This window comes from Giraffa tippelskirchi, chromosome 6 (genome assembly GCF_054371585.1).
Source record: "Giraffa tippelskirchi isolate mGirTip1 chromosome 6, T2T-mGirTip1v1.2.pri, whole genome shotgun sequence".
Taxonomy (NCBI): Eukaryota; Metazoa; Chordata; class Mammalia; order Artiodactyla; family Giraffidae; genus Giraffa; species Giraffa tippelskirchi.
In genome coordinates, this window is record NC_137280.1 from 95,912,596 (window position 1) to 95,928,747 (window position 16,152).

At 56.3% G+C, this 16,152-nt stretch overlaps 1 protein-coding gene and 1 long non-coding RNA gene across 10 annotated transcripts; one reads left to right on the forward strand and one right to left on the reverse strand.

Annotated features, from left to right (window-relative positions):
• Window positions 1-899: 899 nt before the first annotated feature.
• On the reverse strand, window positions 900-1,541 carry LOC145509947 (uncharacterized). The gene is made up of 2 exons (XR_014056572.1): window positions 1,203-1,541; window positions 900-995 (listed from the first exon to the last, which is right to left on the reverse strand). It is a non-coding gene; the product is annotated as an uncharacterized LOC145509947 (long non-coding RNA).
• A 10-nt stretch (window positions 1,542-1,551) lies between these two features.
• Window positions 1,552-14,419, forward strand: UBXN6 (UBX domain protein 6). Of its 9 annotated transcripts, none has more exons than XM_081499705.1 (11): window positions 1,552-1,761; window positions 2,100-2,218; window positions 4,743-4,906; window positions 5,487-5,551; window positions 6,601-6,729; window positions 10,407-10,504; window positions 11,747-11,822; window positions 12,520-12,604; window positions 12,683-13,123; window positions 13,282-13,430; window positions 13,932-14,419. In XM_081499705.1, exons 3-11 carry the CDS (start codon window positions 4,819-4,821, stop codon window positions 14,055-14,057), a joined length of 1,257 nt encoding a protein of 418 aa, XP_081355831.1. In that variant the 5' UTR covers window positions 1,552-1,761; window positions 2,100-2,218; window positions 4,743-4,818; the 3' UTR covers window positions 14,058-14,419. The 9 variants fall into 9 exon arrangements, with proteins under 9 accessions (XP_081355831.1, XP_081355834.1, XP_081355828.1 ...); XM_081499708.1 differs by having other exon boundaries at window positions 12,683-13,033; XM_081499710.1 differs by lacking the exons at window positions 1,552-1,761; window positions 2,100-2,218 and adding exons at window positions 2,837-2,897; window positions 3,123-3,176 and having other exon boundaries at window positions 12,683-13,033.
• The last annotated feature ends 1,733 nt before the right edge of the window (window positions 14,420-16,152 follow it).

Consider the following 16,152-nt stretch of genomic DNA (forward strand, 5'->3'; position numbering starts at 1 on the left):
TTTGGTTTTCTGGCCCCAAAGCATGTGGGATGTGGGGCTTCCCAGGTGGTGCTGGTGGTAACCTGCCTGCCAATGAGGGGGATGCAAGAGATGCAGATTCTATCCCTAGGTCAGGAAGATCTCCTGGAGTAGGAAATGACAACCTGCTCCAGTATTCTTGCCTGGAAAATTCCATGGGGAGAGCAGCCTGGTGGGCTACAATCCATTGGACTGCAAAAAATATGACACAATTGAGCTATTCAGCACAGCACATGTCAGATCTTAGGACCCCGACCAGAGATTGAACCTGCAGCCCCTGAATTGGAAGGCATCGTCTTAACCATTGGACTGCCAGGGAAGTCCGTTTTCTGGAGTATTTAAAAAAATATCTGATAAAAATGGCTCATATAAAAATTTTTTAATAAAAATAAAAACCTATCTGAGATGTTATTTCACCCACAAATACCTCAGAAAACATCTCTAGCTGAAGAAAATTTATTTTTAAACATTACTACAATGTCATTACCATTCTTAACAAAATCAACAATAGCTCCTTTATATCATCTAACACCTGGATCCAGTCAAATTTCCCTGGTGGTCTCAAGCAAGCCCTTTTCCTGTGACGGATTCTTATTCGATGTTACAAACTGCGTCCACCCTCCCATCCCCTTAATCCTGTTTCCCGCTTAATTTTTCTCCATACCACTAACACCATTCACTCCACCATAGATTTTATATTTTCTGGCTCACTCCTCCAATCAAAAAGATCACGAGTTCTTTGAGGTCAGGGAATTTTGTCTGTTTTCTTCACTGCTGGTACAGAACGGACTCTCAAGCACTGTTCTTAAAGGAGTAAATCTGCAGTCCATGGGGTCGCAAAGAGTAGGACACGACTTGGCGACTGAACAACAACAAAATCATGATAACGTCCGCGATTTATTCAGAGATTTCGAATTGCAGCATCATCCTCACAGACCTCCTATGAAGCCGGTGCTATTCGTATCCTCATTTCATAGCTAGGAAAATAAAGTTCAGGAAGGTTAAAGTTTGGGCTGCACTAGATTCTTCGTTGAACTCCGTCAGCACTCTGAGGATAATCTCCGATCTCTTTAAGTTAAACCCCTCGGTGATCCGCCATCGAGGGTCCCCAAGCCCTAGCTCTGTGCAACCCATCCTTTTCATTTCCTCCCACATTGTGTTTGTGGAGGACTACTGGCACTGACCACGTGGCTGGGTCTTGGGGACTTTGCCCCACGCAGAATTGGGACTTTTTCACGTGACCGCTGAGGAGCCAGGGAAGGTTCTTGAGTAAGTAAAAGGACAGGGCCAGCGCTTTCTCCGCGGGGTCCTCGGCCTGCCCCTCTCCCTCTTGTCACTCCTTGGGGAACGCGGTGGAAGGCGCTCAAGCACAACCTCCCTCTGGAAGCACCGTCGTTGCTCCTGGCAACAGAATCCAGACGAACCACCGAGACGCGCCCCGAGAGTGCAGAGTGGTCACTTCGGGCCAGCAAGACGCGGAGATCTAGAGAGGCACACTGCGCCGATTGTCACGTGGACTGCCCTCGCGAAGGCGGGACTTCCGGCGGCACCATATTTTCTTTCCGGTTGTTGGCTCCTGCCGGCCCCTCCCGTACCGGGCCCTGCGCCCCCCCGCCCCCCCACCCCCCCGCGGCCCCCCGCCGCCGGGCCCACCACCACTATGAAGAAATTCTTCCAAGAGATCAAGGCCGACATCAAGTTCAAGAGCGCGGGACCGGGTCAGAAGCTCACGGAGTCGGTGGGGTGCGTGACAGGCGTTGAAGCTTGAGACCCGGGGACGGGGATGGGCGGGAGGGGGGCGCGGGAAGTCTAGGGAAAGCGAGGGGCGTGGAGGGGCGGCTGAGAGAACGTGGGGGACACCTCCGGGGGCGGGGCACGAGGGAGGGGTGGGAGTTGAGGGAGGGGAGGCCTCTGGGGGCGGGGCAGAGGGGGCGAGGCTCGAGGGGGCGGGGCTGCAGGAACTGAGGGGTCAGTTAAGAGACCCTAGCCGGTTAGGGCGGGCGGTAAGGGAGAGGCCAGGGATGAGGAGAACGGCCCCTGAAAAGTCATCGCCTAAGATCTGAGGGCATCTCGGTGATCAGAGGTTGGGGACTGATCCTGGAGAAACAAGAAGAGCTGGAGTCGCAAAAAGTCGTGAAGCTTAAGCTCCGTGGCGATAGAGAACTGGGCCTTGGTTGTGGAGCAGGAGGGTGGACAGGAGGTGAGGATCCGGAGGGTTTAGGCGTTGTTGGAGGTGTGGTCAGGGACTTGGGAGGTGCGGGTGAACTGCGGGGGGGGGCAGGGGATGAGTGGCGCTGTGAGGGGCTCAGTATGGTCTGGGAGAAGGGAGGCAGGTGGGTGGAGGTGAGGACCTGGGGGACTCGGACTAGAAGGAGATGAGGGTCCTCCTCGTGGGTGATCGCTGAGTGGCCTGAAGGCCAGGGAGGGAGACCTGGGAGGGGAGGGAAGGTGGCCTGCACTTCCAGGCCTCTGTAACTTGTCTGGGGAGAACTTGAAGAGAGGGGCCTGGGGCCACACTGGAGACTCCATGGGGAAGTGTGAGGGGCCAGTGGTGAGCAGAGGATAGTGATGAGCTGGAGAGACAAGGAAGAGGCGAGGGTGGATCGGCTGAGAAGGCTCCACTGCGGGGAGGGATGAGCAGAAGGAGTCTAGAAGGGGCTGGGATTCCTACAGGGAGCTACAGAGAGGGCTGGGGGCCCGAGGGTGTTTAGGATGGGGAGTGACTAAAGAAAGTTGTCAGCCTGGGCAGGGATCTGTGAGGCATAATGGAAGGGATTGTGAAGAGGTGGGGGCTGGGAGGAGAGACTGGGTGGCCTGCAGTAAGGGTTGGTGAGGGAATCCTGAGGCAGTGGGGGTGGGTGAGGGAGAGTGGGTGCATGGTAAGGACATCTGGGCATCTGTTGTGAGGCTTGGGGGTTCCCTGGGGTTCTTGGGAAGGGATCACTGAGTTGGGTGAAGGAGGTCCATGAGGGCCAGATCTGTGAGTCAAGGAGGAAAGTGCAGGTCCCGGGAGCTTGGGGGGAGCGGGGAGAGGAGGACCCCTTTAAAGGGGCCCAGGGAGAGTCGTGGGCCAAACAAGGGAGTCCATTCATTTGTCCATAAAGTAGTGAGTGGAGGTGGAAGCTGGAGCAGCTGGGACTGTGTGTGACTGGAAGGAGGTGAGGGCTGATGGTTGTGTCAGACTGGAAGCCTGGAAGGAGAGGGGAGGGAAGTCACGTGGAAATTTGGCCTTCTGTGATGTGCCTGGAGCCAGACTGGAGATGCAGGATGTGTGTCCAGCTGACTGCCATGGCATGAGAATCCCTGCCCTCTCAGGGCTCCCCTTCCTGTGAGGGGAGGTGGACAAGTAAGCCAATACATAAATGACGGAAGGTTGGCCGTGAAAGAAAAAAAACAGGGTTGAGATTGCCAGTGATGCTGGGGACTGTTAGGTGGTCTGGGAATGTCTAAGAAGGGGAAGTTTGAGCTCAGTTTCAGCCGTGTGGAAATCAACGCATACCACACACATGCACGTGCCGTTGAAGTGGCCCCTGTCCATTCTGGGAAGAATACTCCCCCAGAAAGCACAGAGTGCAAAGGTCCTGTGGTGGAAGAACAGGTGTGAAGAACAGCACAGAGCAAAGATGGGAGCAAATGAGGGAAAGGGGCAGCTCGTGCGGGGCCCGTGTTTGCTACAGGGTTTTATCATTCTTGGGGTGAGAGGACTGTGTATGCAGAAGAGTGACTGGGTTTTAGAAGGACCCCTCTGGCTTAATCTGTCAGGATGAGCCATGAAGGGAGGAGAGGGGAGTGAAAGGTTTGGAAAATGGTGCTTTTATGGAATGGTGGGGCTTGGGCAGAGCTATCCATACATGACTGGTCTATTCTTCAGCCTGAAACTTTCAGCTGTGGACAGGGTGGGCAAGAGGAGCAGGGATCAGAAAAGAGGGCTGCCCTGGGTGTGTGAGCAGAGAGGGGGAGCGTGGGGGCGGGCAGCAAGGCTGTGAACGCAGAGCCTTGGCTCCCACTTGAGATAGAGCACAGATGATTCCAGCTCCCAGAGAGAGAGTCCTGAGGGAAGGAGAGCGAGGCAGAGTCAGACCTGGGTGGGAGGCAGGACTCTGCTGGAATGAGGTGGCGGCCAGGTCACTTCCCGGCTTGGTCAGGGCTGGAGGGCGCCCATCTCATGGGGCGATCACCCTGCTTCCCAGGGTGGAGGCAAGATCAAACCAGATCTCTGTAGCCTGCCTCACACAGGGCCTGTGTGCAGCCTGGCGCACTGCTCCAGCTTCCGTGAGCCTCTGGGGCTTGTGAGAGGGCGGCTGGAGCCCTCGCAGGGAGGAATGTTGCCCTGAGAAATAGACACGCTGAGCCTTAGCTCCTGGCATGCTGGCTACCTAGCACACAGTTGGTGCTCAGTAGACAAAGCCTGGATGGGTCTTACCCTTGTAGACAGTACGGGTGGAGACTCTCCCATGGGGAAGGGGGCGAACCATGGGTGTGCTCTCCCCCCACCTGACAGGTGATGACTCCGAGGCCCAGACCAGGGCAGGGTTTCCCCAGAGGGGCCAAGCAGGGAACAGAACCACCGTCTGCCTCCGGGGGCTCCTCTGTCTCTGTTAGAACCACTGTCTGGTGGCCCCCAGGGAAGAGGCACGGCTGTGTCTGCTGGGGCAGGAGGGGGAGGGGACAGAAGCTCTCCTGCCAACCCCATGTCACCTCACCATCCCCCTGCATCTCCTCAGGGAGAAGGCCCCCAAAGAGAAGCCCAGCCAGCCGCCAGTCCGGCAGCCCCGCCAGGGACCCACCAATGAGGCTCAGATGGCGGCAGCGGCGGCCCTGGCCCGGCTGGAGCAGAAGCAGCCCCGGGCACGGGGCCCCACATCACAGGACTCCATCCGGAACCAGGGTGAGCCTCGACTGTCCTCCAGCCATGGCGGGGGGACATGGGGCAGGTGGAGCAGGCCTCTCCCCACTGTCCTCTAGGTGGATCCTCTACTTCTCACGGGTCCCGGAGCCTTCGAGCTCCCTCACTTTGAGGTAGGAGGAGGTTTAAATCACAATCATGAGGAAGATCACCTGGAGAAGGAAATGGCATCCCACTCCAGTATTCTTGCCTGGAGAATTCCACGGACAGAGGAGCCTGGCAGGCTACCGTCCATGAGGTCGCACAGAGTTGTACATGACTAAACAACTAACACTTTTACCACAATGGGGAAGTGCTGGTGAAAAGGCTGAGGAGGGGTCTGTTTGTGATCTGGGGCAGGGATGTCTGAGATGGTAGAAGGAGACAGAACCAGGACTTGGAGCAGGAGGAGGGCATGGTCTGGTGCAGCCTGAGCCTGGGGGCATGGAGAGGTGTAGGGGCCAGGAGGACCTCGAGCTGGAAGGACTAGAGTGTGACCCATGTGAGGATTCAGGCCTGGACGGGGCATGCAGGCTCACTCCACACACTGACCTGTTCTCCGTCTCCCTGCCTCTCCCCACAGTGAGAAAGGAACTTCGAGCAGAAGCAACGGTCAGTGGGAACCCAGAGGCCCCGGGGAACAACACGGTAAAGACATTGTGGCAGCAGCAGTGGGACCCCCAATGTGGGGCCTGGGGAGGGGGACCTGGAGGGCCCGCTTGGGCTCTTTCCTGCTCTGGTCTGATTGGTGCCCAGTCCTGGGCTATAAGCGTCTGCTGCTGGGGAGGGGAGGGAGACGCAGTTGTCAGGGTGGATCGAGGTCACCTCTGGCCTCAGGGCACTGAGGCAGGTTGGGGAACCCCGTGGTGGAGGGTGGTGTCATCTGGGGCACCACCTGGCGTGGCACCTAATGAAACCAAACCCAAGTGCTGGGGGAGGGGCTGCACGTCCATTCAGTCATTCCCCCACCCCACCCCCCATAACCCCACATGGGGAGGAGCTGTTACAGTTCCCACTTTTCAGAAGAGAAAACTGAGGTTCAGAGAGCCCAGTGTCCTCAGTTTGCACCTCGAAACCAGCAGGGGCAGGACTGGAATTCCCAGGCTGTCTGACTCCAAAGCCCTTTCCCTTAGCGCTGCCCTCTGCTGCCTTCCTTGGTGGTGGGGCACACAGAGACTGGTGTAATCTAGGAGGCCTTCCTGGAGGAGGCAAGCCTTAACAGAGAGCTTGGCGGAAAGGGTGTTCTGAGCAGCACCACCCATGAGGCCTGAGTTTTAGAATGGAAGGAACCTTGAAGATGACCTAGGAATTGAGTTCCAGACCAAGGCCGGGACTCACCCAGGGCACCGTTGACCCTCTGACTCCTTTTCCAATTCCTCTTCCTCACTCCTCAGTCAGGGGGAGCAGGAAGAGCAGGAGCCTTCAGCTGAGCACTTGCTCTGTGTCCAGAGCCGCTACATGATCTCTGTTCCTTACCTTGTTGAATTCTGAGTTGGTCTCTAGAGGACATCCTATGGCCCTGAAGATGGGCTCCGAGGGGCTTGGATACTGGGCCACGGTGTTCCACAACTAATAGGCAGAGGCAACAGCGTTAGGCCTGGGGATTCTGGCTCCCAGGGCCATACTCTAAGGACTGTGGCACTCAGGGTGGCCTTTGTCCACAGTCCAGGCTCAGACACCTTCCCCCATCTTCCCAGGCGCCGGAGCCCAAAGCGGAAGGCTCGGCCCACCTGGCGGTGCCTGGAGTGTACTTCATCTGCCCCCTCACGGGGGCCATTCTAAGGAAGGACCAGCGGGACACCCGCATCAGAGAGGCCATTCTCATGGTGAGTGCCCGCCCCGCTGCCAGAGCCACCCCTAGAAGTCTGGAAGGCCCAGGAGCCCCTGAAGCGTCACCACCTGGGTGTGCTCTGGTTCTGTGCTAACCTCCCTCACCTGTGGGACGGAATTCACAGTCTGGGAGGGTAGGTGGGGAAAGCCGCCTCCACCCTCCCTGGGGCACCAGCTTTGAGCATCTTACATCCCTTTTCAGAGATGCTCCAAATACAAACTACTGAGGTATCTGTATCTCCTACAAGGGCTGCTTTTTTGTTTTACATAAAAATCAATCTGCCGTTCACATCTGACATGGAACTGCAATGCTTATTAGTACAGGAAGAACTTCCATATTATTATTATTTTTTTCCTTAAAATTCTGTATTTGGAAATAATTCCAAACCTAAAGAAAAACTACAAGAACAGAAAGAACACCTGAATCTCCTTCACCTAGGGTGGGAGTGACCTATTACTGTTCAAACAGATTATTACGAATGCGGTGCCTCCAGACAGCACGTCTCTGCTCTCACAGTTCTGGAAGTTATGAGTGGGCTACGGTCAAGACGGCCACAGGGCTATGTGCCTTCTGGGAGTCCTGGGGATTCAGGCTGTCTGTCTGCTGTGGTTCCTTCTCCGCCAGGCCTTTCCCAGCTGCCCTCTCTCTGCTTCTTTCTCTCTCTTCCCCTTCTTCAGGGCCCTTACTGACTCCATCGGGCTCACCTGGTAATCCCAGCTAATCTCCTTATTTTAAGGTCTGCTAATCAGCAGCCTTAACTCCATCAGCGCAACCCCTGCCCCATAACCTACATATTCCCAGGTTCCAGGGATCAAGTTACAAATACCTGTGTCATTCTCCCTACCTTACCCAAATCTACCAGTTGTTAACATTTTTACCTCATTTGCTCTATCACCCCCTCTGGGTTTTTTTTTTTTTGCCACGCCGTCTGTGGGATCTTAGTTTCCCCACTAGGGATCCAGAGAAGGCAATAGCACCCCACTCCAGAAGGCAATGGCAACCCACTCCAGTACTCTTGCCTGGGAAATCCCATGGACGGAGGAGCCTGGTAGGCTGCAGTCCATGGGGTTGCTAGGAGTTGGACACGACTGAGTGATTTCACTTTCACTTTTCACCTTCATGCATTGGAGAAGGAAATGGCAACCCACTCCAGTACTGTTGCCTGGAGACTCCCAGGGACGGGGGAGCCTGGTGCGTGGCCGTCTCTGGGGTCACATAGAGTCGGACACTACTGAAGCGACTTAGCAGCCAGTACTCTTGCCTAGAAAATCCCACGGATGGAGGAGCCTGGTAGGCTGCAGCCCATGGGATCACTAAGAGTCGGACATGATTGAGCGACTTCACTTTCACTTTTCACTTTCACACGTTGGAGAAGGAAACGGCAGCCCACTCCAGTATTCTTGCCTGGAGAATCCCAGGGACGGGGGAGCCTGGTGGGCTGCCGTCCATGGGGTCGCACAGAGTTGGACACGACTGAAGTGACTTAGTAGCAGCAGCAGCACTAGGGATTGAACCCACACACTTTGCATTGTAAGCACAGAGTCTTAACCACTGGACCATCATGGAAGTCCCTCTATTTTTTTCTGAGCAGTTTGAAAGTCTGCTTTCTCCATAGTGACTGCACAGTGACTCCTGTAAATTGTTCCTTGACTAACCAGCCCTGTGTTAATGAGCATGTAGGAAGTTTCCAATCTTTCACTAGAGAGGACAATATTTATGATGAAAACCTAGTCTGTACAGCACTTCGAGCTGTAGGTTCCATTCCAGAAGCTGAGTTGCTGGAACAAAGAACATGTGTGTCAGGCTTTGGATAGTTGTCACTAGGTGATCCTCTGTAGAGTTTGTCCTGATTCACTCTCTCACCAGCATTGTGGGAGAAAGTTCCCATTTGCCCTGTCCCCTGACTGTCACTGTGGGTCACCAAACGTTCATTGTCTCTACCCAAATTGATAGGTAAAAATGACATCTCAGCAGTTTTTAGTTTGCATCTCCCTTTTTAGGGTTAGGTTGTCTATGTTTTCATACAAGAATGCATCTTTTGACCATTTTTGTATTGGGTATTATTGATTTGTAGGCACTCTTTACATATTAGGGAAATGAGGTTTTTGTCTATGATCTGGGGATATTTTACTCCAGTTTATTTTTTTCTCCAGCTTATTTTTATATTCTGCTTATAGTCACATAGCCATGCAGAAATTTTTTCTATGTAATTCAATGCATCGATTTTAATTTATGACTTCCAGGTTTTGTGGCATACTTAGAAAAGCCTTCCCCACTAAAGAATTAAAACAATTCTTCCGTGGCTTTTCTAGTGCTACTCTGTTTTGCTTTTTAACATTTAAAGGTTTGCTCCAACTAGAATTTATCCCTGTGTAGAATATGACGCATGCAGCTAGGGTTATTTTCATTTTCAAAAAATTTTTATCGGAGTATAGTTAATTTACAGTGTTGTGTGTGTTAATTTTTTTTCCAGATAGTTACCCAGTTTTCCCCAGTCCTTATTTGTTGAAATACCTGTCTTCTGGCCACTGTGAAGTCCACCCCCATCACAACACGAATATGTACATGGACTTTGTGTTCCTTTGTCCGTTGTCTGTTTACGCTCCCTGGTCCTGATTTAAACGAGGCTGCGGGCTGCCTGGATACTTCTGAGAACAGCAGTGGGACCTGCAGCTCTTCGCTAGGGGGTGGGTGTGCTTGTCCCGAGGTGGCTGGAGTGGGGGCCGTCAGCCTGGCTCAGCCATGTCCTGAGGATGCCCCGCCCTGCCCATCTCACAGCTGCTGCTTTGCAGACCCGCTTTCTTGGCCCATCTGAGCCTTTTTGTCTTATGCTGGTAACTTAACTGGCAGACTGGACAGGGTCCAGATTTGAAGTCCCTAGGAGAGTTGACCCAGTTCACATCAGACGTCAAGTGACACATACGTGGCTGCTGAAGGTTCACCCCCACTGTAGTTCAGAGAGGCAGGCTGGGGTAGGCAGAGGCTCCACACCTGCCTTCCAGGAGCTCTGGCTGGGCTTCTGCTGGGGTGCACAGGTAGATCTGACTGGCCAGGTGGTCTCTGCTCTGATTCATCACCTCTAGTGACCCCACTGTTCACGCAGAGCAGATGTGTTTGGGGCTGCCACAGGTACCAGCCCCACTGGCCATGTAACTGCTGACTTTCTGGGGCTGCAGAAAAACAAGACCCCATGGTGAGGCCGCGTGCCTAGCTGTCCAGAATGAGAGCACACCTGCTGCCTGACCTTGCTGCTCGTTTCAGTGACCCATTCTCAGTCTCTCCCTACTGGGATGCTGTTTGCAGGGTCCCTGGGGGCACCCAGAGGCTGGGCCAGCTGAGGGATCAAACATGGCCCCTCCACTCTCCAGGGAAGCAGGTGGCATCCCCGAGGCAGGGGGACGGGTCAGCAGCATCTCCACTGTTTTGCCTCCCTGGGTGTGCACTGGGGAGCCGCAGGTCACAGACCTTTTTTGTATCCTGTTTCTGCCACCTCCGTCTGTTTCTAGAACGTCCGTTACAGGGCTGGGGGATTAGGAGAGGCAGTGCGTCTGCAGTGGCCACCAGGTTCCGGACATGCTGCCACTGCATGCTGAGAGCCGGCTGCTCAGCCGGTGTGGCCCCCAGGTCCCCAGGAGGGTGCTTCCTGACCCTCTACTTTCTTCACTCCCCCAGCACTTCTCCACCGACCCGGTGGCTGCCTCCATCATGAAGATCCACACGTTCAATAAGGACCGGGACCGGGTGAAGCTGGGCGTGGACACCATCGCCAAGTAAGTGCTGAGGAGGCCTGCAGAGGGCACGGCCCTGGGAGTGACACCAGGTCCCCCACCTTCACTCTCCCTGGGCCCTCGGGGAAGGGGTCTGGCCTCTCTGGGGGGCCTCCATTTATCAGTCTTTAAAATGAAGAAGTTGACTGCATCAGTTCAGTTCAGTCGCTCAGTCGTGTCCAACTCTGCGACCCCATGGACTGCAGCACGCCAGGCTTCCCTGTCCATCAGCAACTCCAAGAGCTTACTCAAACTCACGCCAATCGAGTCAGTGATGCCATCCAACCATCTCATCCTCTGTCATCCTCTTCTCCTCCCGCCTTCAATCTTTCCCAGCATCAGGGTCTTTTCTAGTGAGTCAGGTCTTCGCATCAGGTGGCCAAAGTATTGGAGTTTAGCTTCACCATCAGTCCTTCCAGTGAATATTCAGGACTGATTTCCTTTAGGATGGACTGGTTGGATCTCCTTGCAGTCCAAGGGACTCCCAAGAGTCTTCTCCAACACCACAGTTCAAAAGCATCAATTCTTTGGCGCTTAGCTTTCTTTATAATCCAACTCTCACATCCATACCAGAGAAGGCAATGGCAGCGCACTCCAGTACTCTTGCCTGGAAAATCCCATGGGTGGAGGAGCCTGGTGAGCTGCAGTCCATGGGGTTGCAAAGAGTCGGACATGACTGAGCGACTTCACTTTCACTTTTCACTTTCACACATTGGAGAAGGAAATGGCAACCCACTCCAGTGTTCTTGCCTGGAGAATCCCAGGGACAGGGGAGCCTAGTGGGCTGCTGTCTATGGGGTCACACAGAGTCGGACATGACTGAAGCGATTTAGCAGCAGCAGCACATCCATACACAACTACTGGATAAACCATAGCTTTGACTAGACGGACCTTGCATCAGGGGTTCCCAACCCTGGCTTCCTATTGGGATCATCAGAAGGGAGTGAAGAGGTAGGGTCGCCCCTTCCTCTTATTGAGCAGGTCTAGAAGTTTGTGCTGCTCAGGAGTCCCCCAAGCTGGCTCTGGGGACCCATCAGCTCCAGAGACCATTACTCTGGCCCTGCCCTGCTCCACCCACCGTGGCAGGTCATTGGTGCCCTTGGAAGGCAGGACCGAGGGGGAGGCCTGGTATCTTGGGCGCTAGGGGTCGGGCTCTGTGGGGTGTCCAGGTGTGACGGCACCTTGCTTGGTGTCACCCTTAGTGAGGTGGCGTGGCTCTGAGCTGTTGGCCCCTGTCCACCCCAGGTACCTGGACAACATCCACCTGCACCCAGAGGAGGAGAAGTACCGCAAGATCAAGGTGCAGAACAAGGTGTTCCAGGTGAGGGCTGCTGGTGAGGGACTTGGCCTGGTGTGGCCGGGCCCATGAGGCCCCCCGCAGGACCCAAGCCATCACAGGGAGCAGCTGGCTTGCAGACAGCCCTGGGATGGGAGAGCTGGCTGCAGAAGGGCCCCTGCTTGGGGTTGGGGGGAGGAGGCAGGGTGGGGAGCAGTCCAGGCGGGCTGAGGTGGTGGTGGGGAGGGCGGGCTCTGTGAGCGCCATACACCCTCTGCCCTGCCCACCACCCACAGTGCAGTGTGAGTTCTCTTTGAGTTAGTTGAGAGAACATCAGCACTGGGGAGATTTTCCACACAAAGGCAGGCTTCTGGCATCTGTGAAGAGATCTCAGGGCCCACCACCTTGGCCCATGGGGCCTGCCGGGCCCCATTTTCTTCTGGAGGCCCCCAACCCGAGTCCAGCATCACACATGAGGCAGCCGGCCTGCCCCACCTTTGGCACTGCCTCCTCATGTTGTCCTTTGGCTCTTCAGCCTCCTTCACCCTGGTGTTGACCTTTTGGGGTCCTGGGCCCTCTGTGAGCTCAGCGCCTCAGACAGCTTTGGGGGTTCAGCCTGTCCAGGGATAGCCGCTGCCCTGAGACCAGGGACTCTAGGCTGGGAGGGCCAGGGTGGGAGGAGAGTCTGGTGGGGCACAGGGAGGCCCCAAGAGTCCTGTGTGACCTCTGCCTCTGCTCTCAGGAGCGCATTCACTGCCTGGAAGGGACCCACGAATTCTTTGAGGCCATCGGCTTCCAGAAGGTGCTGCTTCCGATCCCTGACCAGGGTAAGAGCCCAGAGTTGGGGCGGGAGGGTCCGGCGCAGGGTCTCCCTGACTCGGCAGTGACGTTTCCGTGTGTTCCAGAGGGCCACGAGGAGTTCTACGTGCTGAGCGAGGCCATCCTGGCCCAGCCTCAGTGTCTGGAGCGGCACAAGGAACAGCTCCTGAGCGCCGAGCCTGTGCGCGCCACTCTGGCCCGCCAGCGCCGCGTCTTCCGGCCCTCGTCCCTAGCCTCGCAGTTCGACCTGCCCAGGGACTTCTTCAACCTCACGGCCGAGGAGATCAAGCGGGAGCAGCGGCTGCGGTCGGAGGCCGTGGAGCGGCTCAGCGTGCTGCGGACCAAGGCCATGCGTGAGCGGGAGGAGCAGCGGGAGATGCGCAAGTACACGTACACGCTGCTGCGAGTGCGCCTCCCCGATGGCTGCCTGCTGCAGGGTATGTTCTGGGCACCTGCGCGATCCCTCTGGGCTGCATTTGTCCCCGGCGAGGTGTGCGTGCGCATCCCCGATGGCTGCCTGCTGCAGGGTGCAGGGTGCGTGCTGGGCGCCCGCGCGGCCTCTCTGGGCTGCGCTCGTCCCCAGGGAGGAGGCTGAGGGCTAGCGGCCGGGTGGTGCAGAGATGCTCCCGGGTGGTGCAGAGATGCTCCCGTGAGCTCCAGCGCCACTCAACTGTCCCGCCCCTAGGGACCTTCTACGCCCGGGAGCGGGTGGCAGCGCTGTATGGGTTTGTCCGGGAGGCCTTGCAGAACGACTGGCTGCCCTTTGAGCTGCTGGCCTCAGGCGGGCAGAAGCTGTCAGAAGATGAGAACCTGGCCTTCAACGAGTGTGGACTGGTGAGTGACAGTTCCCGGCACCTTAGCCCGGCTCTCTGGGCTCTTGTTAAATCGGCACAAGCCCCCAAGAGAGAATGGGATGGTACTGGGGAGGGTGTCCCTGTGTGTAAGACCCACCTTCCCACTTACTTGTGGTGTGGCCTTGGGTAACTTCTGTCTGTAAAATGGGAATGTGCTAAGTGTGTTAAGAGTCCTTTGCAAAGCAGAGACCAGAAGGCATTCAAAATGCAGGGAATTCCTTGAGAGGACAAAGGAGGGGGCCGGATTGCGGTCAGACCCTTATTCAGGGAGACTGGGAAGGAGGCCTGGAGAGGAAGTACCATTTGCTGCCCCAGGCTGGGTGGGCTTCAGCCAGGCCAGGGGGTGTCCTTATCTGATGAGCCCTTCAAGGCACAGCAGTGCTGTCACCCGTGGGGAGCAACCTTGGGCAAGCATGGCCTGGGCTCCAGCAGGGAGATTTGAATGTGAAGCTGGAGCTCTGTGCCTCTCAACCTGCTTCAGGTGCCCTCTGCCCTCCTGACCTTCTCGTGGGATGCAGCCGTGCTTGAGGACATCAGGGCTGCAGGCACCCAGCCAGACACATCTATCCTGAAACCCGAGCTCCTGTCAGCCATTGAGAAGCTCTAGTGAAATAAAGCAGGGTTGGCTCAGCCCCACCGTGGGTCTGTCTTATGCTCTCCTCCACATTCTCTTGTTCTGGTCCCCCTACCACCTCCAGAACTGCTCGCCCTGCCCATGGGGCACTGCGGGCATGAGGAGGGGCGCTGGCTGGCCGGGCACACAGCCATGACCACCGCCAGGAGAGGGCATCACTAGTAATCTATTTAACAGAAGCTCTGGGTGCCTCCCAGGCAAAGCAGCCTGCAGCCCCAGCCCCATGTGCAGTGGCCCCGATGGGGGGAGGGGGGGTGACCGGCCAAGGGAGGTCTGGGCCTGTCAGGACAAGTTCTGTAAATTTATAAACCTGAATAAACAGGATGTTGACTAGCTTCCTGGTGGTGAGTTCAAGCCGTGGGAGGCAGGGTTGATCAGCAGCTGTGGAACCACCAGTGAGCAAGGCTGGCTGTGGCTCCTGGTGAAGCAGGGTCAGGTGGATACCTGCTCTGGGGTGGTACTTGGGGTCCCAGGAGCCCCTCGTGTCCGAGGCAAACTCTTCACTTCCCATGCTTTCCTACGTTGTCCCCACTGCCTACGAGCCAGCCCTGCTGACAGCCCCTGAGGCCAGAGCCCGTGAACGTGTGACATTATGTGCCAGAGGGGCTTGGGGGTGTAGGTTAAGAATGAAGCAGGGGACCGTCCTGGGTTATGCAGTGAGCCCATTATCCCCATGGGCGCTCTAACATGTGGAAGGAAGTAGAGATGGGAGATGTGATGCTGCAGGTCTTGAAGATGGAGGGGCTTCTAACAGCTGCAAAAAGCACAGAAATCGGTTCCAAGAAATGGGGTTCCCCTTCCAAAAGAATGGGATTCTTCCGGAAGAATGAAATGGGGTTCTTCTGTTCCAGAAGAAACCATCCCTCCCCTCAATTTAACCCAGCGAGGCCCTCATGAGGCTTCTGCCCCTAGAACTGTTAAGAACAACATGGGGCACTTTGTCACAGCAGCCACAAGGAGCTAACAGAGACAGAAAAACAGAGGCCTGGAGGGTGGAGGACCTGCCCTGTCTGGACCCCGCCTTCATGGAGGCCAGTGCTGATTGGCTCTCTGGCCACAGTGAGGTGGGAGTTTCCAGACCCCCAATGTGATTAGACACAGATTTCCTGTAACCCAGAGCCATTGAGTAGCCCCTACCCAAGCTGTGCCTCACACTTGGGCAGCCTGCAGCTGTCCTCACATGGGGGCAGGACCTGGGCCCACCCTCCTTGGCGGCCTGATCCCCAGAACCTGCTAGGGGGTAGATGGTAAGTTGTCAGGTGGCAACTAGCAAGGTTTTAAAGGCACTTAACCATGACTGCAGCTGGAGGCCACACCCACAGGTGGAGCTGCACCTGTGTCTCACTCCGTGCCAGCAACCTGCAGCACTTAGTCCCAGGTGGGGCCAGGGTCCGCACCGCACCCCTGCGAAGCTGGAGGGACAGACCCCCTCCAGGAGGATCAGGGTGCTGCCAGGAGAGGTGGGCCTGGGAGGGTCTTAGCCAGCAGACGGCATGGCCCCCAAGGGCGGGGTCGTGTTGCCCCACCTCAGGAGTGAAGCGCCCCTAGTCTGAACAGGTACTCACGCTGAGATGCTAGCTGACTCTTCTTCCAACAAGACAACGTGCTGTGAAGGGCCAGCAGGACTGGAGCCTGGTTCTAACAGTCGGAATTCTGCCAGAACCTCGCTGCCCCAGGCCCTTGGTACATGCTCAGATGCCTCTGCTGGGCCCATCACAGCCCTGTCCTAGGGCCCCTCCAGGGTCCAGCAGGTGCAGCGCCTGGCTCCACAATTCCTAGCTTCAGCACTCCCGAGGTTGGGAACACCCTCTGCCCACCCGCTAAGGGGCAGGAGGGGTTAACCAGCACAAGCACTGCCGAGGAGCTCCAGCCCTGAACGAGGTCAGCAGGGAGGTGAAGGACCTCACAACAAAGAGATGAGACAGGACTTGTATGAAGCGTTGAACTTTAAACAAAGGCCACAGGCCACGCATGTGGAACTGGGGGGTGGACACTGGACAGCAGAACGCTGGCCTCGGACCCAGGGCAGTGGACACACCACGCACACCACGCACCATGGACACCACCA

Coding starts and splice junctions, on each gene's coding strand:
- UBXN6 (XM_081499702.1), top strand. CDS start 1,679: ATGAAGAAATTCTTCCAAGAGATCAAGGCCGACATCAAGTTCAAGAGC. Junction 12,605..12,682: donor GCTTCCGATCCCTGACCAGG/GTAAGAGCCCAG, acceptor CGTGTGTTCCAG/AGGGCCACGAGGAGTTCTAC. Junction 13,124..13,281: donor CGATGGCTGCCTGCTGCAGG/GTGCAGGGTGCG, acceptor TCCCGCCCCTAG/GGACCTTCTACGCCCGGGAG.